This window comes from Poeciliopsis prolifica, unplaced genomic scaffold, assembly GCF_027474105.1.
Source record: "Poeciliopsis prolifica strain line A6 unplaced genomic scaffold, Auburn_PproV2 SCAFFOLD031, whole genome shotgun sequence".
NCBI classification, from domain to species: Eukaryota; Metazoa; Chordata; class Actinopteri; order Cyprinodontiformes; family Poeciliidae; genus Poeciliopsis; species Poeciliopsis prolifica.
The window spans coordinates 6037182-6065010 of NW_026562406.1; the positions used below are offsets into that span (position 1 = coordinate 6037182).

At 40.4% G+C, this 27829-nt stretch overlaps 1 protein-coding gene across 1 annotated transcript; it reads right to left on the bottom strand.

Moving 5' to 3' along the window:
• Window positions 1–6030: 6030 nt before the first annotated feature.
• Window positions 6031–27239, bottom strand: mfsd3 (major facilitator superfamily domain containing 3). Its single transcript, XM_055050915.1, has 6 exons — window positions 27109–27239; window positions 25876–26676; window positions 15275–15422; window positions 10951–11051; window positions 9241–9350; window positions 6031–7487 (listed from the first exon to the last, which is right to left on the bottom strand). Exons 2-6 carry the CDS (start codon window positions 26567–26569, stop codon window positions 7281–7283), a joined length of 1260 nt encoding a protein of 419 aa, XP_054906890.1. The 5' UTR covers window positions 26570–26676; window positions 27109–27239; the 3' UTR covers window positions 6031–7280.
• Between the last annotated feature and the right edge of the window lie 590 nt (window positions 27240–27829).

Below are 27829 nucleotides of genomic sequence, written 5' to 3' on the forward strand. Positions count from 1 at the left end.
CAATTTTCCCAAGAAATGCTGAACATAATAAAGGGCTGGAATCTGATCCGATCGAGTCTGCCAGCAACACCAGCTCTTCAATAGGAAGCTTAAACACCTCTTCCCTCCTGTTAGAGATAGAAGCATAGATAGGTACAGTGACATGCAATTCTGATGTACTGATAAATGTTTTCTTATCATTGTTCACAAAAAAAGAAAGACAAAAAATGGTGTGATGCGTTTGCATTTAAAGCCCGTACGTCACTGCAATTATAGCTGCACATGTAGAAACTAAAAGTAAGCTGAAGCTCAGTCAGAATGGATGAAGAGTTTTTGTGAACATCAGATTCTCAACTTTATTCAGATCTGGACCCGCCCCTATAATCAGCACAAACATCTTCTTATTAGCTCTGACTAGCTTCTCTTTCTTGGCTGAAGAAAAGCACCCCACAGCATGATGCTGCCTGTGTTTTCACTGTGTGCTCTGCGTGTTCAGAGCTGGTTCTTTTCCACACACTGTGTGGCTGCCTGTAGGCTGTTTATGTACCATTTTCTTTTGGTCTATCACAGAACATCCAAATAAAATGCACTGACGACTGTGGTTGTCGTCAGACAAACTGGGGAAAGGTCGAAAGGGTGAGAATGATTCTGCAAGGTACGACAGACAGAGACAAGAAAAAAGATCAGAGAAGAAGAAAAAGAAGAGTTGGGCTGGGTGGATAAGAACAGGGCTTCTCCTGTCTTGGCCCTAATGGTTCAAATGAGGCCTGGGAACAGTGTGTGTGTGTGTGTGTGTGTGTCTGTGTGTGGAGGGGGTGTGTGTGTGTGCGTGTGTGTTTATGTTGCAGCAGTGACCGAGGGACAGGCAGTGGGGAACGCCACAGGGCTCAGCTGAAGGGGTCCCAGCCTGCAGACAGAGGGAGACCAGAGCTGTGTGAGTCAGGCTCGACACCATATGAGGTGGCAGCCTGTCACATCCCGGCCCGTCACCGAGCGAATGAACAGCAGAGCCGGTTTCGCCACACAGCGGCTCCAGGGTGACTTCAAACGGTCGCGCATGTGGTCGGGACGATTTATCACTTTAGAGGAAATTTCCATAAAGTTAAAGTCGGACCAGAAATCAAAAATCAAAAGAAATGCTTTTCGCAGCGGGACCACTTGTTAGGGGAAGTATGACTGGGTCAGCCTTTCATCTCAGCCATCTCAGATTTAGAGAACAGGGAGCAAAATAATTAAATAAAAGAAGTTTCAGAACCAACAAATTATCAGCTATGGGGAAATGAGGATGACGGAAGCGAGGAAGTTAGGATGCTGCCCTCTAAAAACCTGCTCATTTTTTAACTCTGTAACAGAAGCACCTTTTAGCTTTTCTACTGCTACTTTACATTTTTTGTTTTTCATCCTGTCCAAAATTAAACCTACAGAAAGCTCACATACACAGTTCAAAATGTTTTGCATACCAAAATGTGTTTGATGGAAAAACTGGAACATAAGTCAAAGAGAGCTTGCCAAGCAATTCGACTCATGCTTTTTGCCTCTTTCTGTCCTCCTAATAACCGCTGGAATTGCACAAGACAATAAAAACAAAGTCTTATTCATTACATTTTTCATCCTGCCAAAAAAAGAGAAACAAATGTGCATCCTGAAATGTGTGAGAAATGCCTTTTATGTCCACTTTTAAGCTACTTTACAAAGATTTAAGACTCTTTTTTTCTTTAAATTGTACATATTTGTCCAGTATCATCTTTTTTCAGTTGGTCAAACTTTCTATAAACTTCAAACTGGGATTCAACGAGTTTCTGTTTTCACTGGAGCCAGTTTTTTTTTTTTTTTTTTTTTAGCAAAAAAATTGTGGCATTTATTTTACCAAACACTGTAAGGAGGATGATGAGAGAAGAAAGAAAAAAAAAAAAACAACACTAATTGCAGGATAGAAGATTTTGGGTTTTTCACACACTTCCCCACACAGGACGCTCCTAGGTATCATTCCTCCGACTGATTAAACGTACTTCAATTTAAGGCTGGGTTTCTCTAAATATTCCAGTGTGGGATTATGCAATAAAAGACTCATTTATTTTAAGTCTTTGCAACTCAAACACTGTTCAAACACTGCAAAAATATGGCAGTCACAGCTGAAGCGCCAGTCTTAAAATAAATGAAACTTTTATAATGAACCCACAGACTGTGTGTCTCTGCATGGACATGTTTATTTTACCAGCATTGAATATGTACATCAGCGTTGCACATCCTACGGCTCTTTTTGTCTGTAAATCCCACAATGTTTATGCTGCCATCTACGACGCGCGCCTCTCCGACTCTCATTGGAATATTCATTCCAATTAAAACCCCGGGCCTATAAATAGACATCTATGATTATGTTGGCAGGGAGGAGAAATCCTGTATGAAAATTAGCTGTGTAGTATTAATGAAATGAATGCAGAACATGCAATATAGTCTTACATTAACTTATTCAGTGGGGTTTTGGCTTGTTGCCCTCGGATGCATCGTTTGAGGAAAACTCAGAGAACTAATATAAAATTCTACCGACGCCGTCTTCAGAAAAGGATGTTTCTAAATTCAGGCTGAGGGATTATGGCTGGGTATTTTTTCCTATTAACTGTAATAATAATAATAGTAAAAAAAAAAATTGCATATCATTTTTTTGTATATTTTAAGACGCAGGATAATTAGGCACCATGCCGCTAAATGGTGCTCAAGGTGTAATTTGGTAATGCTGCCAAACTCCCAAACAGCATTTTTGCCCCAGAAGAAATACAAAACCAACAAGGCCAAGGGATGTTTGATCTCAACACAAACTTTTACAGACCTAAAGGTAAACTTCATGGCTTTATTCTTAAAATGTAAAGAGCTAGAAAGATAGTTTTGAAGGTGAATACTTATTGTTGATGGCCTCCATTGCCACTAATGTCAAAGTTGCTTCAGTCTCTATCTGTATAACATGTTATGTTTAATCAGCTAAGTTATTTCCATAATATAGCTATATTATTATTATTATATTACCCAACTTAGGGAGGGAGGTGGTGCACAAGTAAAGAAATGAAGGACACAAGGAACCAAGGGAGACACATGAGAACAGCAGAGTTAAGAAGCACATGAGGAAAGACACATGAAGGGAAGGTAGGACACAAAGATGGAAGTACAGAACCAAGGAAAAGAAGAACAGAGGGAAATATGCAAAGAGGTGAAGGAGGGAGGAATTAGCAAAGGAGGAAAAAGAAAGCAAAGAAAGGAGGAAAGGAGCTTAAGGAAGGAAGGAAAACTTATAAGTTTTGGAAATATTCTGGTTCTCGGATAAGAAGAATCTTGGAAGTCAATTCTCTACTTTTCCTGACCTTACTTTAGAAAACCTGTCAGAGTTTATCTCTTGGCTTGCTTCGAATATTGATCAACCAGGAGAATCTGAGAATCTCTGACATGAACAAAACCTGAGAACGTTTCTCTCAGCGTCCAATGAAGCTGAAGTACCGAGGATTGGAGAACAAAGCGATGGAAAGAACAGGAGGAAACGGCCACAGTACAGTACAGACAGCGGTGTCCATGACTCTTGTTCTGCAAACAAACAAAAAGTAAACACCGGCGAAGGAAACACCGCGATACCCGATGCTGCTGATCGCTCCTCCACCTGCCCGCTCGGCTTTCCCAGGAGACCATTCTGTGAGCCACCAGACAAAAGCAGCGCAAAAAGCCAACACCTCTCTTCTCCCGAGGCACTCGGACACAAAGGAGTGGGGGGAGACAAAGCGATACAACACCTTTGTTTGCCGAGATTAAAACATGTTGCATTCTCTTCCTCACCTCCCATCCCCTTTCCTTTAGAGGTAACTCTGCACTGTACCTGTCAATGAACCCTCTTCCCATTATCGGACGCTCATAAAATCTGCCTTATTATTTCTGCTTCCCATTGTCTGGACGTCTTTGTGGTGTTTCTAGTGATGCTGTGCGTGGCCGATCAGACTTGGCGCAGGGTGAATGCGCAGGGCTATCTTATGCTGTGCCTCCCCTGTGATATGGGTATAAAGTTGGTGATGTGACTGGACTTGCTGCCCGCCCTGCAGAAATAAAACAACTACAGGAAATCAATATCCCGTCACTTGTGGGAAATCCGAGTCCGCCGATTACAGCTCAGGAATTTGTGCGCACCGCTTTCTCAATGAGATGGTAAATTGTTGTCTAATCTTTCGCGGCGCAGCAACGCAACTCTTTGTTTGCGTGTGAACACCAAATCGAGGCCTCTTCCCAAACTCCTGGGCAGCTTTTCCGACAAAGACGACAAAAGGTAAAGGCTGACTTGTGCGACGGGACACACACCAAATCACTTCAGAGGTGGCGGCGCGTTTGGCCCCAAGACACGCACCATCTCCACAGGGGGGTTTCTGCCAATCTGGCAACCGCGGCGGGGGGCCTCACTCTCATCAAGCGCAGTGGGATCCAGACCACTTACCTACCTTTCAATGTCCACACAGGTTTCAAAGTGGGACTGACGAGTTATGTAGCAGCAGTTATCCCATTACGCATAGCTTCAACGAGTCAGAGACTCAGCAGAAGCAGTTTGAGTTAGGAGGTTTAAAAAACATAAGGGTTGGTTTGGTAACTTGCGCCTTCCTTCTGAAATTCAATCCTTTTGTATTGGAGGTAATGCTGAAGCTTCCTGGTGGTAAATTCATATAAAGTTTCCTAATTGTTTCATTCTTTCCTGGCAGAGGTATACGGTTTCATGATTGTCTTCCCTGGAGGAAGAATTGTTGGCAGCGCTGAACGAAACGAGGACGACTTCCATAAGATGTCAATGAATTATACGAAAATAAATAAAACACTTTCACATGACAAACCCAAAGACTGAGAGTCAAAGACGCAACAACGTTAAAACTACAGCAGATGGCTAAAGTAGTCAACATAAAGTTATCAAATATGCAATGTTGTTTTAGCGTGCTTTTGATGCCACATGTAGGTGAAAAGCATTTGCTATTGTCTGTTACTGTTGTGTAATTGAGTTGTCGTTAGTAGCTGAAAAGTGAGACTTTAAGCTGCTTCCATTCACTGTTGCTATGGTACACTTGCTTTAAGTAATTACAGGTTTCATCACAAGTGGTCGTCTGATGGTCAAATTAGAGGGAGACCAGGATCACCACAGAACCAAATGCTTCAATAAATATTTGTCAAGTGAACTGACATAAGAGCAGGATGTCCAAGGATCCTACAACCTACTTCTTTTTCTGGAATATTATGGGTTTGTAAAGTAGCATTTTGTTTTCTGGGTGTAATGTTGATAATTTACAAAAATAAAGTGAAAATGAACTGAAACTGAACATTGCTATTTCTGGTTTCACATTGTGTGAATCCAGGGATTATCTCTCTGTTAGTCTTGGACTGCATCCTCTGGTTTCCTGTGCTCTCCTTTATATTTGTATTTTTTTAACCTACATCTTGACTTCGGATACGGGAATCAATAAAACTGTTATGAGCCAAAGCCCTGAATGAAAAATGTGAACATTATCATACAAGATAGAAATATGTGAAGGAACTCCTGAGGAATTAAAGAACTGTATCCTAAGGTGGGTTTGTGGTTTTAAGCCACTTTTCAAATAGAAATCTAATCAAACAGACACATTGTTCTTGGTGAATGATCTTTTCAGAAAAGGAGGAGCGAATAAAAGCTTCTCCTCAAACCCTCCCTCTCAGTCCCACTATAACAACAACAAAAAAAGGAAAGCCATGATAATGAGGCCGGGTGGGAACATGTAAAGTGGAGGTGCATTGACGGGCCGCGTAAGCCGGCCTAATCCTCCTTCACAGCATTTGTTGTGTCATTAGAGCTGTTTACATTGCGGGTGCTGTGACAAGGGGCCTATTCACTCCCGTAGCCGTCAGCCACGACCGCTGCAGAGATCCAGTGTTGTAAGTCGGGCCGCTGGAAGCCACAATGGACTTTTAAAAGTGGGAGAATCACACACAGACCTTAAGAGAGGACACAAGAAAATGTTGATAAGATCCAGAGAAGGGGAGAGGCAAATAAAACACACAAAAAAACACTTTAGAAATGTCCCCAGCAGCTTTATTTTTGTGCAAATTTCAAAGATTTCCTTTGCCTCTCATGTTCCACAAATGGCTACATAATTAGATATGTAATGTCATCGTCTTTTTCACATGATGTGAAAGCAATCAAGTGGCCAATGTTTCCTTTAGCAAAGCCTACTTACAGGATTTCACTGAGTTCTTACAGAACCTGCTGGGATGAACCTGTTTAAATCTAAGACTTAAGGGAACAAGTTATGCTCTACAGCAGCAAGGGAAGCTATTATTAGTTATTGTGCATTAAACATGTTTAAAAACGGAAAATAAAAGAAACTAAATCAGTAATGCAGTGCGATTTTGGTAAGTCTGGTCATTCAAGTTTCTTTCTGAAAGCAGACTTTCTTATTGAGTCTGGTCAAACCAATAAGACTAGATGGCACCATGCAGTGTGTAAGGCAGATGTTTCCCACAAATTTACAACAGAACGGTTGACAATGTATGGTTTACGATACGTGAAAAAAGCCCTTTGCTTAAGAGCTAAATTTGCACTTTTATTCTCTTTCTGAAGACAAACTACAATCACGTTTTGTTTTAGCTAAGACATGATGAGATATCTGTGTGTGCACTCTGGGTTTATGCAGTTTCTTTATGTTCTGTGTATTTGTCGTACCTTACAGTGGTGATACGAGGTAGCAGAGATTAAAGAGCTGATATATACACACTCACACACAGTACAGTATAAGAAAATAAAGTAGCACTATTGCTTTTGGCTACAGCTCTTATTGCTGACGTATAACAATATGAAACTGGCTCAGATGATAAGCTTTGATTATATTTCCCTTTAATTTAAGCTACTATGAAACTTTCAATATATTTTATCTCTACCAAGCACAATGAAACATCTTTCATCAAGCCAGTTTGAGTTCCACCATATTTAAGATGTACACTGTACCCCGAAGGTTCACCACCTAACTACGCTTTTTAAGACTATTTGAGATATGTTCAAAGCAAAATAAATAAAACATAAGGCCATCGCTACCTGTGAAATATGACAAAAGAGCAGTCAGTCACAGAGTGATTAAAGGAAAGCTTTTTTTTTTCTCCATTAAAGAATGGCAGATACTTATTTAAGACTGTTGATATATGAAATAACTTTGCTAATCTTGATTCACGACTCTACAAAGTTTGTTTCCTTAATATTCATAGTCGAGCTCCAGTGGTCCATTATTAATGTACCTTGCCCTGAATGTAAACGTTTAAGACGTTTCTCATTTGGGCTGCTCTTTGAGCTGATTCTCCCTGAGAGCGCCGGTGAAGGTGGCCGTCCACACGTGCAGGGCCGTTCCAGCCGACAGGGTGAGGAAGAAGAGGAAGGCCACTTGGAAACCACACCAGTCCACCACTCCTCCGGCCAAAGCGCTGAACATCAGCTTCCCCAGAACCTCCAGAGTAGCCAGGAAACTGTAGTGGGTCGCCTAGATGAAGAGTGACAAGCAAAGCTACAAGTGAGCAACAATTTCTATTTGATGCGTCTACTTTACCATTCTGTTGGAGGAGAGCATTTAACATTAACTACTAAAAATCAGTAGAGCGTGCTTCTTTGTAAAAAACAAACAATTACTGCAGGGATGATGAAAAGGTGAATCTGAGATATTCAGGGTAAAAAACACCAGTAGATGAAAAGAAGAAAAACTCACAATTTTCATCCCATTATTTTGCTTTGTCACTCAGCAGCAGAATATTTTAGAGCTCCTTAATTAAAAATTTTAAAAATTTCATCTTAATTACTTTCAATTGGTGAAACAATTGAAAGTGTTATGTTTTGGTGTCTATATGTGTATTTACTTCTTCACCAGACATTCAACCCTTTATCATCAATCAGGGTGGAAATGGATTTGCTTTCTTCAGACCATCGCGTCTATGTGACGGTCTGTGGCTCCAAGAAAACGTCCTGCACCGTCTTCCCAAATCCCGTAGTAATCAACTGGAGGCAAAGTTTACTTTCTATGCTCCTCAGCAATGCAACAAACTTTCTGAAAACTAGAGGTGCACAGAAACTGACTGAAAACATTATGGTTTGAAACTAGGTAGCTGAAGGACTCGTATATAATAATTAAACTCAACAGAGTCAACATGTTGATGTTGGAGCTACTGGTATTTTATTTGAATCTGACTTAATAATGTCCTTGTTGCTTCCAAATGTGAGAATCTACGGTTTTGTCGGCCAGGCTGAGAAGCACGGTGCTCAGAGCGGCTTTGCCGGCAGACTGTGGCAGCGCTCCGATGCAGAGATCTCTGAGAGCCTGTGTGACCAAAGCTAAGTGGAGTGTCTTTATTCTGAGCAACTTGTTTAACAGATCCGGTTTCTTTCTCCTGGGTATCCTTAGCAAGCACTCACACTATCAGCTTTCTGTTACTGGATAGCACTACTTTCAATAACACGCTCATGCTACACACATCGAGCATAGACAAGATACTGCTTAACAAACTGAATCAATAAAAAGCAAAGTTATCTCCTCCCACGCCCCTCACACCTAACTGCAGCTCTAATCAGCCCATTTTTGTCTTCATTTACTGACGTTCATCTGAATTTGTTTTACGACACCTGCTCCACAGGTGTCTCTTCTTTTATTCTCGTTTCACACGCGAAGAGCCACAGCAATGCGAGTTATAATTTGTCACTCAGATTGACTGAGTGACGTCTGGACGGTTGCGTGAACAGCGATCGCCTTCAGGCGGTGATGGCCCAGATACGGCGGGGACAAAAGGAGTTACAGCAAAGTGGAGAAATCAAGAGAGGAGAGCAAGAGGCTGGGAGTCTGAAAAAAAAGAGAGCATTTAGTCCGAAATGAAGACAAGAAAACTTAGTCAGGTGGCTGGAGGCAGGAATCCGCCAGAAGAAGGAAGCAATAAACAGAAATTGGGTTTGGGATTCATTTTGAGATTTCACAGGTGAAAACCGCTGGTGAGAAGAGGCAGGTAGAGCTGGGAATAGGCGTGGCACGGTCCTTTTCTGACAACCCCGAAAGGAAATTATTTCACATTACAAAATAGCACATAAAGCCAAGTCAGATAAGAGAAAAAAAAAAACAAGAGACACTCTTTATTTCTAGCACATAAAAAGATTAGTTAAGGCACAGGATATGATCTACTGCTGCCGAATAACACGGAAACGACCAGAAAGAAAACAACAAGAGGGGAAAACAGAGTGAATGACGTCTTTGTTACCTGTATGCTTTCCTCGGCCCTCTGAGTGCAATGCATCATGGTAGTGAAGGTGAGCGTGGTGATGAGACCACCCAGGAAGTGCTGAACGCTCATGCTCAGGACCGCCATTCCTGCAGAAGTAAACACGTGCAGGCAAAGTGGATCGTAATCAAAACATCTGCATTCCAAAAAAAAAGGTGCTTTTCCTGACTGGGGAAAGGCTGAGTTACTGTGTTTTCTTCATCTTTACAACTCATACTTATTCTATGTAGATGTCAAAGTGAAGAAATAAAGAAGCAAGAAAAAGGTAAGCAGCTGAGGAGTAAAGTCTACCCCCCCAAAACACACACACACACACACACACACACACACACACACACACACACACACACACACACACACACACACACACACACACACACACACACACACACACACACCCACACACACACACATCTCCAAAACACATGTAGTGTTATCCTCTGAGGGGAAGTGGCAGAGCAGTGTTAGTGGGGAAACACAGAGGAACCACAGAGCCTATCTGTCTCTGCTCCCACGAACACTGAATTATTCACTCAAGACGCCGGAGTTTTTGCCGAATAAGACTCTTCAGTCAGCGATGCAAGGCTGCTGGAGTCACACAGATACTCTGCCTGATCAGACTGGAAGAGTGGGAAGCGGAGTGTTATCATGTAATATTGAAAATCTGAAACAGAGTGTTTTTCTGTTTTCTTTCTCTTTCTTTCTCCTCTCCCTTGAACTTTTCTGAAATCTTTGTCGGGTTTTGGAACGGAGGCGGGATGGCGGGCCTCGACTTTCAGCGCGAGTGCCTTGATAGGAAAGACGAAGTCTTTGGCAAAGATAAATGGCAGAGAAGTGAATGACTAGACTGGCAGCACAATGAAATCAAATGTGTCATTTGTGTCAATGTCCACAGTACAATACACATTCATATTTGAACATCAGCACTCATTTGTTTAGGTCACACAATATGACAGTGTGATCATTGTAGGTCTTTGTAGTTTTTATTTACTTGCACCGAGTTTTGAAAAGGTTTTTGCAGCCTTGCAAATATCTTTATTAGTTTTTGTTTTTTTTTTGTCACACTTAAATGTATCAGATCATCAAAGTAATTTTTATTTAGGCAAAGATGAACAAGTAAATACAATTCAGTTTTCAAATGATTTGCTCATTTATGGGAAAAAAAGTATCTAAACCAGCCTGGTCTTGAGTGAAAAAGTAAACATTTCCATTATTAAATTAACTCAAGTCTTAATATGATCTATTGATGTAATATATACAATATTTTGTGCTTTTCACATAATCATGTGATATTTTTATATATTGTACTTTGCTGTTTTTACTTGTCTGTATTTTTGCTTCATTGGGAGGTTCCTATCTCTGATCTGTTTTTAGTTTGAAGCACTTAAACTAGTCTGAATATGAATGGGACAATTCATCTGGACCTCGTCTTGCCCAGTTCAGTTTTGAAATGCGGTTAAAATAATTTTAAATTAACAGAAATATTTAGCTATTTCAAGCTACTGAAGCAGTTTTCTTTCTCCTTTGATTGTCTAAAATCATAAGAGGGGGGGTCCGGAGGGCCTCAGTGACAGTAATCATTTTCTGCCCTTTTTTCATCCCAGGAATCTTCTGGATGAACCAAGACAACTTTGAAACCATATCTTGTTTGAAAATATTGTCTGTTTTGATTTACATCCAGCTTCTCACCTTTCATGAGCGGCGATGGTTCCAGTACAGTGAGCAAAGAACTCTGGAAGACCATGCTGATGGTGCGCAGCACAAACACCCGTCGCATCATCGCCCCGATGCTGAGGAGAAACAAGCGACGACACAAATTTCAAGAAGACGTTTTAAAAAGTGCATCAGCGAGCAACATGATGTGTACGACGACGCCTCGGGGTTCGTAGCATTACATTTAAAGACCTTATCGTATCTCATGCTATTACACTAACACACATTCATGGGCACACACACACATTTACAAGTCAGCAAGCGCATAAGTAAACAAGTCCCCAGACACTAATTGATTCCCTGTTAGTGCAAAGAAATCATCCCCCTGTGGGTTTGATTCGTGACGTAATCAATAACCTAAGGAGATCCTCAGCGTGAGAGAGATAATTAATCACTGTTAACATACATACAAACACACAGACACACACATATGGGCACTCACACTGTTGATGTGACAACAGGGATTAACAGTGCCAATCACTCAGAGGATACCTGCCACTCAAAAGGACTGTGCGTGTTTATGTTTTTTCTGCATGTAATTATTTATGTGTAAAAAAAGATTGTGAGGAAGAAGGGCCTGTCGCACAAAGCTGAATTTCAAGACGGTAAGTGAAGCGTTTACACCAAACTTACCACTTTACTCCTTTCCATGGAGATCCACCGAGACGTGACTCATTTTTAGATTGATCGGTGATACTTAAATGGACAGCAAACCATGCTTGATACAGTCATACTCAATAAATTACAATATGAGTTCAGACGAGGCTGGTGTGTCGGACTAAAAGTAATTTTTGAAAACAACAACCTTTAAGAAGGTATTAAATTTCCTTTCCATTCATATTTTTGTGGGGTTTTTATGTGGAAAATCATCATAATTAACACAAATACACTATTTTCTCCACTGCACTCCTTCTCTCCACTCTCAACCCCGCCTACATCCTGACTGGAAAACCAAGCCTGCACCATTCACATGCTAAAGACATTCCTCTTTTTGCTTCTTCTTTACCTCCTTTCTCAATGATAGTCTTTCACATGATGCTTTCTCAAGAGATGCTAAAGTGTGTGCCTGTGGGTTAGAGAGAGAGAGTGTGTGTGTGAGAAACAAAACCCGCCTGGCTGCCACCTTACACAGGACAGACCCAGATAAGAATAGGTTTGTTCTCAGGTTGCTGCTGGTGGTTCTAAAGAGCGTCCCTGACTGACCACTCAGCCGTTTCTGATGGTGGAATGGATAAACGTTCCAACTGGGCTTTTAGACGTGGGACACAATCTGCTGGACAACCTCGCCTCTGTGTGCTAATGTGGGGGTGAGAAGAAGAGGTGAGGAAGGAAAAGTGTTCATCTGGCACAGGGTGGAAAACTAAATGGTATAGATGAACTTTCAAAGACTTATCGGCACATATTTTAGTATTTACTAGGATTTTCGAATATTAAAAAATAAAGTAAAAAAAAAAAGATTTTTATGTTGTGTGGAAGACAAATTTTACCTTTAATAATTAGCTACAATACCAGGTTATTTTTTTCAATCTCTAAAGTCAGTAGAACTGAGATTTCTGCAGTAGCAAAGGGGCAGTTTGATACTAAAAATAAAAATCAGCGTTCAGATCTGTGGTAACAAAGCTAAAACAGAAAATCATCTGCATAAATCTCTTGAAAAGAAATCATTGCTGTTCATCTAGTTGGAAAAAACTAAAAGCATTTACAAACAAATTGTCATTTGACATTAAGCAATGATTGCAAGTGCAGCTCTTTCCTGGAGCAGATCTGTTCATGCATCTGTCCTGAGATCAGACAAAGAGGTTCTCAGAGAAACCCGAGACTGCCATCTAAAACTGTCGATGTTTACAATTACAAAATCACAGAATTTTTACTTGTGGTTCTGAAAAGTGGCTTTTATTCGCAAAGTTCTTTATAAAACGAATGTGACAGCACAAACAATGCTTCGACGTTGCATCTGAACAACACAACCTCTGGTACACTGGTCCTTTGGAGCGACACAGGAGAAACGTGCAGCTGTCTGTTAGCCATGACTCAGCAGTTCTGTGTACATAACCGAGTCTTTCCTGAATAAATTCATTGACAAAGAAATTTCTGCCTGTAACTCTGCTGTTATGTCCCATAGAAAGTACTTCCAGTCTAGTGCTTTTGTGTTTTCATCCATTTTCTTCTACTTAGCCTATTTATTGTGAGTCTATTTAGCCGGATATTTATTTAAGTTAAAAGAAAGTTGCTCCCCTCCACTGTCACCACAAGCTCGTTCTGGGTGAGAGATTGCTGCAGCATCAACGGCTTAATGCAATCGGCCCTAAATGGTTACAGAAATGTTGACTTTAGATTATGAAATGTTGTAGGGCATCATAATTTAGATCTAAGTAGGCACTGGATGATAATCTGACTATATGATTGGATTGTATCAGAATAAATTTGATAGTTTTGATCTGCATTTGTACCAAGCTTGACTTCATTTGACTACATGTGAATTCAAAATGCTATTTAATCAGCATGTCGTTATACACCATAAAGTATAGTGACATGTTTGGAGACAGTGTAGGTAGAAATGCAACACACCAAGAATTTCTGGCCTTTTTAATAAGAATTCACAAGGAACAATAAGCATCAACCTATCAATATTTCACCAATTTTTACAAACCCATCAAGTTATTTGCAGTATGCTGTAGGAGAGCTCACATTTATCTCATACATAAAAACAAATTACAGGTGAGGGTATTGAATGTGGCCATTTTGAGATCATTTCTTATTTAAAAAGACATAAAGCTTAGATTTTAAAAAAATCCACAAAATATCTCTATATCCTAGAAAGAATGACAAAATAAGATGACATAGCTCCAAGTGTTTTCTGCCTTTAGTGGTGTGTGAACAGTTTATTCCCAGTACAAGTGAGATGGAGACAGCATGAAGGATCAAAAGGCAAAGTATCACAATGACATCTTTTCAAATCACTTTAGCCCTTAGAAAAGTTTGGCCTTCGGAGGTTTCCTCTTTGTTTATTAGTGTTCCTTCACGAAGGGAAAGAACCAAACAGGGTGACATCAGAGAGAGAGAAAGCAGACAACAAAGGTCTGGGAAAGCCAGCATACACATACAATACTGACACAGATATGGGCAGGTAGGATAAAAAGACACCACAAGTCAACATTAACCAGAGAAACACAGAACATTTACTGCCAAGTGATCACATGATGCAATTTGACATGAAACTGGAAAAACAGTACACAAGCTTCACTCTGAAAGAAAGAACATCTGGATATGTTGTTGGAATTAAAACAACGTAAAGACTCCTACCTCCGTAACATCATTGCATATCTGTGTTTCAAATGTATATTGTGATTCGCAGTACTCTGCCATGATAACAAGTTCTGCTGGACAATAAATTGTCCTAGAAGTCATTGCAATGAACACTAATACTCTTGTTTTGAGGCCATTTTCAAGCAATATATTGATAATGGCACAATAGTGCAAGACCACATTCTCAAATAAACTTTAACTTTTAATGAACATTTAACACTGCAACTGAAAGACAATATAAATATAAAGCTGGATAAACTGATCAAAATCTAGATTAACAGAAGGAATAGATAAATTCTCGTTTCAATTAGAAATGCCTTTAAATGTAGAGTGCGTCATCAGAGTTAGCAAACCAACATAGAGGTTTCCATTCCTCACAGCCTTCACAGCATAATAACTTAGCATTTGTCGGGAAATCTAATACCTACATTCAGCTACATCTATATTGTCTCTGCAAACGGAGGAGTGCATGAGCGCATGTGTGTTTTTATGCGTATTCTGCGTGTACCTGAGTGTGTGTAAAGGATTTGCTGTTCATGCTGTTCTCACACCACACGCCACACAGGGGGTCCCTGAGCTCTCAAACAAGGCAATGTTTACTTAAATTACCGTACACACCCCGAGAGAGAGAGAGAGAGAGAAAGTTACAAACACACACTCCAGCACACACGTACATACAAGCCAATAGAGTGAAGCCACAGTGATGAAGAAATGTTAAAGGAGAAATCTGCATGATGAATAAGGTGAGGAAGAAGGTAAAGATGATTACAATATCTTATATGATGAGAGCGCAGCATACACACTTTTTATCATATTGAATATTTTTAGCATGGTCGCTGTTGTTTTGGGTATTTTATCTCTACCAGAACTTTTATGTTTTTGTCACTAAATTAGCTGATACTGATGCTCATTTATAATGCCGTCCAAAGCATCTTAAATCAACAGTGCATAATTTGACAATCAACAGTGGTTTCTCACTACTGATGAAGACTACCTGAACTGGGCGAGCAGCAGGCCTCCGAGGGATGAGCCACAGATGGAGAAGCCCATAGCGACGACGCCGTTCCAGAAGCTGAGCTCTCTGGCTGTCATGTGGTGATCCAGGAGGAAAAGAGGAAACATGGTCACAGCACCCTGCTCACCTGGAAAAAGAACCGGACACAAAAAGTGAGATGAGAGACTGAAAGGAGAAAAACCAAAACAAGACCAGCTGGACAGCAGTTCAAGCTTGAAGCTTATTGGTGAGAAAATCTGTCTGTTCAGGTTAATATCAGAAAAAAAACTTCAACTAGAGCTGATCCTCCTCTCGGAAAGTGATATAGATGTAACACATTCAAACGTTTCTGAATGGTCCCTCAGTCTGGATTCCCACAGTCATGGTAAAGACTAATGATTTGACTCCATAAGGAGCAAGAGCCACAAAACGTCATTGCTAAAGAAGCTGGTTACTTGCAGATCACTGTATCAAGCATATTCATACAGAGTTGAGTAAAAGGAAAAAGTGTGGTAAGAAGAGGAACAGCAGCAAACAGGGACAACTGCAGCCTTGAGAGGAAGGACAAGCGAAATATCGTTAAGTATTTGAATGGTAAATGGTCAACATGTCTAAATCCTTAAACTCCATATGTGTGGAATAATAAAACACACCAATGATGCAGACGACCTGAAGGCTGCTGAGAAGCATAACAAACTGATCGCCTCCATGCCACGCCGCATTGTTACAGTCATTTAAAAGGAGACCCAACCAAGAACTAAAGAAACACAAATGAAAACATTTTTCAGAAACTTTACCTTTCTATTTAAAATATCCCTTATTTTGGCTCTTATGTAACATTTTGATTTCCTGAGAAAGTTTTTAGTATCTTTAAGTCATAATTAAAATTACAAAAAGTGATGGCAAGAAATATTTCACTCTCTGTGTAAGGAATAGGTTTCACTTTTTGAAATAAGTGACAAAAACTTTAACATAATTAATATGAACTTTCTTTCACAATATAAAATTTTTTTAGATGTACTTCTATATTTTGTTTTTTCATTCTATATTTTGTTTTTGTTTGTTTTATATTTTGTTTTCGCCTGGTTTCATAAGAAACCAGGCGATTTTTCCATTGACAATAAAAATATCAAAGTCGAATGCAGCAAGGAGGCTGGAGCAAACTGTTTAGCCTGCAAACCTGAAGAACACACTTTTTCCAGAGATGACGGCTGCAGGTTTAAACGAAGCGCATCGATGTGCCGCGTACCTAGGCCTATTCCTGGAAAGTGTCAATAATAGATGCCCGACAAGAAAAAGAATACCCTCAGTCACTTTATCAAAAAGGGGCCTAGCACTTTTCCTAAAGCTCAAAAGACAAAACACAACAAAAAAAACACAGAAACTTCCACAGATGAAACAGACCTCACAAAGACCTTTCAGTCAAAATAAAAAGTTTCTGTCAGACAGTACGACTTTCTTCTGTGTGGCATTGAGTGTGGGGGTAATGTTCTGTGGAACATTACAGTAAAATATTCAGTGGTGCCGACTACACAGTGTTATTATATTAATGGAGACTGACTTCAGAAAGACAGTGGGACCAAGGAGCTGCGTGAGTGACAGCTTGGCTCCCAGACTGCTGTCAAAGACGACGCAACACAACCGACGACTCACTCACTCAGTCAGCCAGGAGACAAACAAAAATAGAGAAAGAGACGGGGAAAAAAGACAGATGAAACAGACTCCCAGTGATTGGGAGTGCAGCAGCAGAATTAGAGTGTCACCGCTGTAACAATGGTGTGACAACCTTCGTGAAACCTGGGGAGGAAACGTGGATTCTCTCTGTAGCAAACGCTCGTCTCTCACTTCTGTCACTCATGTGTTACTGCTGGCAGATTACACATGCTCAACATACAGACGGGACTGACTGTGCCATGAAGTCTGTCATAAATGTTAATTTAACCAATCAGATAGGACATTCGCCTTCCGACAGACAAGTGTGTTTTGTTTTTCGTCTCCGAGATGAAGTCGGAGAGAAAAAACGCTGCAGGTTCACCATGATCTTCCTCATCACAACAGATCTAAAGAACAGAGTGGAGTGAGTGGAATAAGCAAAACAAATACATCAATAAAAGGATTAACTTAATTCTAGCCGTCTCGTATTTTATTGGCTGAAAACAGACACGTGGTTTACCTGAGCACCAACAAACACCTTTCCCAAATACGCTGACAAGAGAATTTAAAGGAAAAGGAAGATTAAAAGAAACAGAATGACTTCCTCATTCTTATGCATTTTACAAATGCAATAACATTTTTAAATGATTTCCATGTTGATGACATCATCTCAGTAAAAGTCACAAATGTTGCAAAAAGCAAACATTCACTGCTTTCAGCTTAAATGTAAGGATTTGTCCCAAAATTTGAATATCGATTGTATGTGTGTTGTTTTTTAAAGAATCACTACCAACTAGCATGACGCAAAACTCAAAAATCTGATCTCTTTCAATACAGTGAATACACCTTATTAGGTGTAACATTTCTTGTTCGACATTCTTCAGTGTTGCTGAGACTTAACATGAGCAATTTTTAATATCAATGCTTAGAAAAGTAGGAAAGTAGATATTTGAAGGTAAACTGTATTTTCTGCTACATTTTGGGGCATGTCTAAGTCTTACTTAGGCAGCAAGAGAGTGAGAAAGAGAAAGACAGAGGGCTAGGAGAAAGGCTGGACATCTGCTCTGTTTTATCCTCCTTAGCTTTGCATCTCGCAGACTTCATGAAAATATGATGTCTGCTGTTTTAGCAATAGTAATGACTAATCTGAGATGCGGAAGTCGATTTAAATCTGAAGTAGGAACAACAAATAATTCACATAACTGTTAAAACTGTCACTGTGTGGTGACAGCATATGATACAGATAATCTGTGCAAAAACAGAACTCTTCCCTGCGGTCCTACTGCAATCTGCAGAAACTCATTGTTCTGGTGGGCTCTCATTGGTTGCTCAGCAACAACCAATGAGAGCCAAGAGGAATGTTAATAAAGTAAACGTGATGTGACTCTTCAATGTCTGTTGTTTAGTTCAAAGTTCTGTATGTTCAACTAATTATTTCTTTACACATGTGGTATTGGTAGGAAATATAGTAGATCATCCCATTAACTATTCTCAAAGCAAGAATTGTCTATTTTAGCAGGGACTCTATTATATTAAGCAAGTTAATAGAAAAACTGTGAAGAAGAAGGGAGAGGAAAAGACATCAGAAATCAGAATAAAAATGGAATCTGATGAGGAAGACCAAGTCAAGTCACACAAAAAAATGAAAGGGATTAATGAGACAGAAACAGCAATAGGTCAATTAGGAAAAGAGAACTAATAGGATGCAGGAAACAAGCATCATTCAGTCATGAACAGGAAGACACAAACAGAACATGATGCAAGAGAGACGATTGCACTCAGTGATGAAGATGGCTGCAGACAGAGAAGCAGGAGGAGGAGGGGAAGCTGAACAGAGACATTGTTAGGAGGTTAGTGAAGAGGAAACAGAAGAGGGATGGCAGGCTCAAAGAAAACTGTGTTTAGAGACAGCACAGTCAGACAAAACTATTTACCGTTAAAAGAGCGACAAGCATTAGGAAGGGGGTGTTTTGTTGATCCTGGTTATTTAAAAAGCTTGAAGCACACACATACGTTTAATAATATTTTCTAAACTTTTGCAACAACAATGCAGGGTTCCGATAACGGCATTTTTAAATGAGACTAAACTCCCAATTACTGTTGTTGGTCAACTGTTTGTGATTTATTGTCAGCTGCCAAACTATTTTTGAAAACCCATCACTTGCTACCATGTGCATGGCTTGCAAAATTGTACATAGGCCGTGTGTTTTGCTGTAACAAATCTGTGTTTCTAACAAACTATGTGTTCCTCAACAGGCACAATGATATTTCTACAAACTGCTGTGCCTGGAAACATCTTCTGAAAGTTTTAAATTTACTGAAGCCTCAACCAGATCATCTATATTTTACCGTAACTTATAACTTAAGGGGTTTTCAAATCTATACATGTCATGGATTTTTTCGGTTTTATAATGTAGTGTCAGATTAGCCTCGTCCAGCCGTGAATGTCTAATCTAAAATGTGTCTGAGCATCAGAGACAAAACAGTCCTGAGGGGAACATCCCAAAGTAAAACATTTTTCAGTCCTTGACTTTAATAGCAAACAAAAATAAGTTCTTGAGCTAAAAAAAAGAAGAAAAAAACATGAAAGGAAAATAAATTATAATTAAAATTTCCATTGTTTTTCAATGCCAAAAAGTTAACTTAAAAGCACTTCTTAAAATATGTAAACATAATGATAACTTTACCTCTATTTTACTAACTACTGTCATACTTCGGAGTCAGAATTAGTCATGTATAATCGAACTGTCTCTGTCTACAGACACAGATCTACTGGCGGCACAAAAATAGATTCAAATTCGAATTAAAAAATCCCACATGAAAATTAAGTGCTGAACTCATCCAATGTTCGTCAAAGAGTTATTGTAGATACTGATGGCAACAGTGACCTCCTGCAGTGGTTTGCATTACAGAAGGACAATTCATCTTTTTCCAGTTGAGAACCATGGCCTCAAAGTCAGAGGATCTCCAGTGCACACTAAAAGCCATGGATTTACTCTCTGCAACTGCACCTTACGATCCTGTCCATGAACACCACAAACAGGATCGGTGACAAGGGGCAGCCCAGGCTGTCTCCGTCCTCACAGGGAACATGCTTGGATACAGATACAGTTCTTGCTTTGGGCATACAAGGATCAGATATCAATTAAAAGCCACCCAGGTGCCCCTTCTTATCCTATCAAGCACCTGAATAGGTGGACTGGTCCCCCCCTTTCCCCATTTCTAAGTTGTCAAAGGGTTTTCTATAAGGCCAACTGAATATCTCTATAACCTCTTCAAATCTTTCTCTTATAGAAGTCTTTACCCCACAACCAAAGACAAATCAGTCCTCCTGGCCACCCAGTACATGTCAGATGCTGCAATAATCCTAAAAAAAACAACCAACCCCTAAATCCCTTTTTCCAGCCTCATGGCTACCATCACCACTTGTAAACTCCAGAAGGTCCAGCCACTGATAACCTTCAGGCCAGAGTTCTTCAAAATCACATCTTCAACAGAGGTCTTGAACATAGCCCAATATGATACCATGTCCCCTACCTCCATCGGGACATGAGAGAAATTCTCCTGGAGGACCAAGTTGAGAATCACCATCAGATGTCCTTTTCTCAAACCACCTGTTCAGGTTCACCAAATCTGTCTGGCAGACTTCTCAGCCAATGGCTCTAACTCACTACCAGGTGGTGATCAGCCTGTCTCTTCACCCGAATGCCAAGATGTTGTGCTGCAGGTCTGATGATGCAATTACGAGATCCAAGCACTTTCCTTCTGCTAACATCTTTGTTTCTCCATCGGCATTGAAGTCCTTCAGAAGAAACACAAAATCCCCTAATGGGATCTCTTCCAGGACACACCCAAGAGTCCAACACCTCCCTTTTAACTTGTCTGATCCAAAACACTTAGAACTTCAATACATCATGAACCAAACCTTGTAAAAAAGTTTTTTTTTTTACAACAGAATGCTACATTTCATTATACTTTATGTCAAAATCACAGTTTCAATGGCCGTCTCCATTTTTAAACTACAAATCTTGAATCTAATTAAGTGCTCACTGAAAAGTGTTATTGTATAATTGTTAGTCAGAACACATCGCTACATACTTCCACACTGATCAGGTGCATGTAGCTCCACATATAGCCTAAAAAGACGGTTTGACCAGCTATTGTATGTCTTAGAAACATACTGATATCTCTTTGGCAACACAATATCAGGCAAGCTAATTTATACACAAGTGATTTTAGGGTAACATTCAATGGCTACATTCAGGCACGTGGGTTTAAGGTTGAGGCTGTGTGTTGGTGTGTACATATGTACAATGGAGTTCCTGTGGAGTAGAGCTGGAGAATGAAAAGTTTAAGATGATTGTGCGAGGTCGTTGAGGACCTGACCTTCCTGAGACAGTTTAAACAAAAGAGCTGTCAGAGCAGGGGAGATCACCGAGGATACACAATCACCTTGCAGAACAAAATTAGCACTCTCCGCTAACAACAGGATAAATGAAGACAGCTTCATACATTCGACATGTATGAGACAATACTGCATGCAGGTACACATAGAGTAGCTTCACAGGGATACACAGGCACCTGCCGCAATGTTCAGGCCGTGTGTACATAGGCTCACCAGGGATGGCATAAAACCTGCCAATATGGAATTTCGCAGTTCCTAATGCATATTAGTCTTTTGTCACAGACTTGGACACAATTAGGTCTTTATGGCACTCAGGACTCAAGAACGTGCAGATGAGAACATAAGGTAACAGCGATTACATAACCCCTCTACAAATACCAGGCCCTCTAGGCCACTGGGTAGGGTTTTCTTCTTATGAGTTTTTGGACTAAATGAACTGTGTAATATGAAGTTAAGTTTTGCTGGTCCAATAAGATTTCATTTTACCACTCTGCTAATAAAACAAGCTAAGTCTTTTATTATTATTATTATTATTACCAATTAATCAATGGAAGTGCTTTACATTTTTTAGCATTTATCCATCTATTGAAGCAAGAGACCCATTACGAAGTTCAGCTAAACCTTTTAATGACCCATCCATTTAAATTAGATTTGGTGACAAAGAAAAACATAAAATATGCAGGGAAGAGGGTCCAGTTGAACTGGATTGCTATTTCCTAGTTAGCAAATGACAAATAAATTTTTCAAGTTATGTCACCTTTAGGATTTATCACTATTTCTCACCTGGCATAGTTCAGCATAAGGATAAAAAAAGATGCCCAAAAGTGATCAAAGTGTGTTTCATAGTTTGATGGAGCACCAAGCATTTTTGAGTCAATCCAACATTTGCCTTAGTATTATCATAGTATATCGGACATGGTAGGTGAACACACTAACCTAAACCTGAAGATATTTAAAGTGGTCATGTAAATTAACAAGGCTAAGTCTGTTTACTTCTAGTTCTGCTCTCTGCCTTACTGGAGGAGCCATGTGGTGACTGTTTATTAATTCATCCTCTTCCCCAGTCTTCACTCCAAGACCCTGTTAGTTTTTTCTCTGTTGAAATACCTCAACTTTAACTTGAATGGTTCTCCAACTTAGTCAGATGTTCAGTTCTGGTTAGAACCAGAGTGGGTATTTTTTCACATTCTGGTTCCTGCGCATGCTGCATCAACTTTAAATGGTCCAGACGGTGTCTTTTCAATGTGAAGTGTGACAATGATGTATTAAAAATAAAATGCACTTTATGAGCATCTTAGTTATAGTTGTTATAATTATTAAAATATATTAAAAAGTTTGTGGTGCTTCTCGACTAACACAAAATGCGAATCATCAAGTGCATTAAGAGTAACTGGGGCATCTTCTATCCCAACTTCATCAGGTGAAGACAAGCTGACAGCAACTGGCTAGTGGCAGTCATTTCAACAATATCTACAAGAGCTCATTAAACCGCACATAAATACAGATATACCGTGAAACTCCGTTATTTTTACTGAATGTTATCGTACCTTGAGAATCTTCTATCTCTCCATGCCTACCACGTTTTGGGAAAACATGATTGATGAGATTTTGGAAACGTATTTGCAACTCCAGGCCTTCATTGTTCGCCTCTACCCTGGCTCATTTCCCATTTGTCCTGGGCGGCCTCCCTCCCCCTGTCCCCGTTGTCTGTCGGTCTACCCAGACAGTTCACCCATCAAGCTGGTGGCCTCAGATGGCACAAGGGTCACCGTTTAGACACGAGGCAGCAAATGATTGGCCACAGAGTTGGAAGCAGAGCAAACTCAGAGTTCATTAGTGGTAGATGAGGGAGAAGGGGTTTTTGTGCTTGTATATGCATGTTATTATGAGAGGTGTTTGGGGGGGCTGTTCAGACAGACAGATTACCGGTCTCACACAAACATATCCACATACCCCCTTGAACAAAAACAATACTGTCTCACATAAGCCACACATTTAAGATTCATCTAAAACATAGGAAACATACATAGATTGCACTGGGATGCAAAGATAGGAAGCATTGAAATAGCAAAAAGGGGAAACTCTGTAATGTGTTGACTGCAAAGAAGGAAACCAATAAATGCACTGACAATGCTAAACTTGATAATTGTTGTTCTTAAGCAACAACTAGTACTAGTAGTGTGTTGTGTGTCTTTATGTGTGAGCTCATGGATCAGAGAGAGTGTTGCATGGGGGGGGGCTGCTTCTAGACAGATTAGGGGGTCCAGCCAGTCTTCATATTTTGTCTAGCAGTGTCGTCTGAAGGGGATTATCCGATTACTGAGCCAACCTCAACACTAACAAAAAAAAAAAAAAAAGAAAGAAAAACACACACCCTCATGTACACCGTTTTCAAAATATTTAAAGCTGTATGCATCCATACCCCATACACAGGAAAGAACTGTGCAAATCTGAGGAGACAATTAGATTCTCACCACCCACTTGCACACATACATGTAAATGCACATCAGCAAAGATGCACGGTTTCCTCTATTTCACTTTCTTAACGTCACAGACACAAAGACGCTCTAATCCTCACACAATCCCCTTCTGCTACCAAAAACCAAACTCTGGTCATATTAACTCTCGCTACCAAACACTCGAGCTTAACTTGTATGGGACCACCTTAGATTTTAACTTTCTGTTGTTGACGACATGTTAGCAAACAAAAGAAAGCTAATGGCGCTTTGTGTAGTAACTTTCTGTGAGTACCAGAAGCTGTTTAGTCTGACCAGAGTCTGTATTTCTTAGTGTTCTCACAGGAGACAGAACAAACTGACTTGCAACAATTACTTCCACACACTTCAGCAATACACTGGTGGCTCTGTTTACTTGTTACTGAAACACCAACAGTGACATCTAGTGGTGATCTAGAGGTCTCAGACAGCAACAAAAAATCAAAATTACCAAAACCGCAAATTTGTTAGTCTCACCTTCAAACAGCAAATGAGGAAAAACAGATTGAGTTAAATATTTGATTGCTCAATCAAATTTATCTCTGTCTTTCATATTGTTGGTGAGCTTTGTGATGATATATTTTTAATTATACGAGCTTAAAGAGGCTAGATCAATTTCCTTTCTCAGTTCTTGATGCATTTCTGAACACAGGATTCTCGAAAATCATTTCAAAATGCTGTATATTTTCAAATTTCCAGGTTTTTAGTTTCAGTTTCTGGTCCAACTCTAAAATACAAATGTAGATGTTCTTCAAGTTTTACACGACGCATATGCAAAAACCACAGCTGGATTTGGAGAACCACAGTTTCATGTCTTTATGCAATGGTTACTCAGTTTGTTTGTTTCTTATCAGGTCTTTTCTTGTGGGTCTTCACAATATGTTGAATGAAACAGTGGTTTCCTCAGATTTATTGTAACCGGCACAACTGCAGTAAAAACGTTTCACAGGCCTCATCCTAGCCAGAAATACTGTAATAGAAAAGGAAAATGTCACTTTAAACTTGCCGGTTGATATTGTTATGATAAAAACAAAAAGAAAAGTTACTACCAATTAGCATTGTGAGACTGATTGAAGAAGTATAGATATATTATTTGTTCAATATTTACTTAGGAGCTCTCCAAGCTCAAGTTGGAAAAATTAAGAGAGAAAAAGATTGTTTACCAACCCTGACCTAAAAATCCAAAATGGCTGACTGGCATTGAACAGTAAAAACAAAATCAAGTAGCACATCTGATTATTTTTTACCTAATAAACCTCTTTCTTTGATAATACAATCTTTTTTGTCAGCATGTCGAAAGATTGTTCTAAATACAAAAATGGAGAGCCAGGATCTGCTAGTAGTAGCCAGCCTTGTCGTCAAGCTTATCAGTTAAATCCAACTGGTTTTAAAATTTGGAAAGGGCTGGTTGTAGAGAATTCACCATAAATTACCACCAGCACTGGTTAGGCCACTGAACTCGCTTTTTGAGCGGCTTCTGCTGCAGCCACGTTAAAGGTGCATTGTTATGTCAAACTTTGTTTTATTTAAATCAAGCAAGCAATCAATTTTAACTATAAAGCACCCCTCATGTTGGAGGGAGCCCGCTGGAAACACATAATAGAGGGTCCTTCTGAACTGGGTTTGAACCATCCAGGGTCACAGTCTGCAGGTGCAAATACCAGAGTTGTGAAGTAAACTGAAACTGGGGGGGATACTCCTTTTTGCTCCAAACTTTGTAAGAGGGCTGGTGGATATTAAAAGCCATGTACCTTCCTCTTGTCTTCACTTCCCTGAACTAGCCAGGAGAGTTAATGCTATATTCTTTGCTTAATTTCTTAATAAAATCAAAATGCATTTCAATTCATTCTTGATTGACTAAGTGTTTCACCTTAGGAAAGACTTATTTATTTCCTTAGCAGCATGAATAACATAGTGAAATAATGACACTCTGGTAATTTCACTGCAATAAGTTTAAGCGGCAGATCACACTGCATGCACACATCCATTGCTATGTAAAGTTTTCCTTGTTTAAACAGAAAATACATGTGCATAGTGATTAGACTTACCAAGTTTGTATGTGAGCACATACAGGATTGTCCAAGGTGTGCCGGGCACTGCCATCAGCTTCCTCCATACCCTCCATGGCCTCATAGCCTCTGCTCCCTGCCCACCCCTCCTGCTGCCATCTGCCTGCTTTATGCTCTCATCGTCCAGCACAGGAGCCCCCCACACAAACAGAGCCACGCCTGCATACACGAATGTCAGGAGCATAAACATCCAGCTCCATCCAGCCACATCAATCACAGCGAGGAGCCCACCACCAGCAAACACTGATCCAGCCTTATATCCCACAACCTGGGCCGTATTGCCCAGTCCCAGCTCCCCGCGTCCTTTCAACAGCCCAACGGCAGCCCCGTCTACAGCAATATCTTGGACAGAGGCGAAGGTGTTCATGGCCAGCAGAGTCCCAGCCACACCCCAGATGTGTGCCTCTGGAGCCAGGGCAGCACTGGAGAGGCATGTCAACGCCAGCCCAGACACCGTCCCCACCAGCCAGCGACGTTTGGTTCCCACTCGGTCCACCAAAGGGGCCCAGAGTACCTTCAGCACCCAGGGAAAGTAGAGGATCTTGGTGAAACCAATGCGTGTGAGAGAGTGGCCGGCTCCACGCAGGTACACAGGAAGCAGAGAAGACTGGAGACCATAGGGAATACCCTGGACAAAGTACAGCAGGCCCAGGAAGACGAGTTTGTCATTCATGATCTACTCCTAAACGTGATTGTGGGGTGAAGCAGACTCTGAGCTGGTCCATGGGTCGGTATTCACATCAAAGGGCGGGTTTCGAGCGAACTGCAACTTTTTTTGACCTGAAACAAGAGAAACACAGATGGAAAGATCAAGGTTAGTCAAGGTGAACTCGGTCTGCACGATGCATCAGGAAGCCAAGTCCTTCCAGCTGCCTTTTAAGGTTGCCTGCTTGTTTTACTGCTTCTCTGCACAGCTCAGTTACATCCAGTAACGTCACCCCGCCGGCTTCCTTAAAGCCAAACACCCTTTTGCTTATTCAGGACCACAATTAAACACGCGTTTTAATCATTTAATGTGCATCAAAGCAGCACGCGCACAGTGACATTTATAAATAGACCTTTGACGAAATGCTAAGACTCGGTTAGCGGGCTAATCTGCACCGGGTTAACACTTTAAAGCACGTTTATATGACGTGTCAGCATTAGTTAGTCACAAAACAAGTACATGAAGAGTAGCTCTGCGGTTGCTAAAGGAGGTACTTTCACACATACAGAAAGAAACGCGGAGTCTTGCAGCTTGCGCGGACCGCTGAGAGTCCGCCGCTTGTTTACAGTGCTGGGCTGGGTCCTGAGGTTGCCAGGTACGAGCTTCCAACACGGCCATCCCCCTTCTGCGGATCACCAGCCGGACAGGCTTCGTTTCTTCTTCTCTGAAGTTTCGCCGCAGCCGGAATTATTCCCATTACAATACTGCCATCTCATGGATTTAGACCAGCATGAAAAATAAACTACAACCGTAAAAGCAGAGCATTTTTGTTTTTTTGCAACATCTAGTTATTGCACCACGTAATTGTTTCAATCTCAGAGGAACAGGCATGGTTTAATAATACATACAGACATGTAGGCCTATTCCTCGGCCTAAACAAAAGCTTTACTGTAAGATAAAACTGTGCTTATATATTGTGTAGCTAATAAACCGTGAAGTTCAGGTTTCTGAGGCGTCTTCTGTTACTTCTTGGCTTCTCTTTGAGCTAAATATTGCTATCATAAGGTGTACAGAACACATGCCTTTTTGTGATCTAAAATTATTAAGCCAAGAATGACTTTCTACTTTTAATGTGACACACATTTCATACAGTTAATCCTTTATTAATTTGCATTCTGCACCTACAGTCTGTCTGTAGATTGTAAAAGATCAAACAAATCTTTGCTCTGGCCTCCAAATTATTAAAATAAGTTTGCTTTCAATGTTTAGTTCTTCACATACTGTGTC

What these genes read in the sequence shown, in the direction of transcription:
- mfsd3 (XM_055050915.1), bottom strand. Translation starts at nt 26,569, where the DNA reads ATGAATGACAAACTCGTCTTCCTGGGCCTGCTGTACTTTGTCCAGGGT. An exon ending in ACCATCGCCGCTCATGAAAG is followed by an intron (nt 9,351 to 10,950) that starts GTGAGAAGCTGG and finishes TTACTTCTGCAG; the next exon opens with GAATGGCGGTCCTGAGCATG. An exon ending in GGGCCGAGGAAAGCATACAG is followed by an intron (nt 7,488 to 9,240) that starts GTAACAAAGACG and finishes CTCTTCATCTAG; the next exon opens with GCGACCCACTACAGTTTCCT.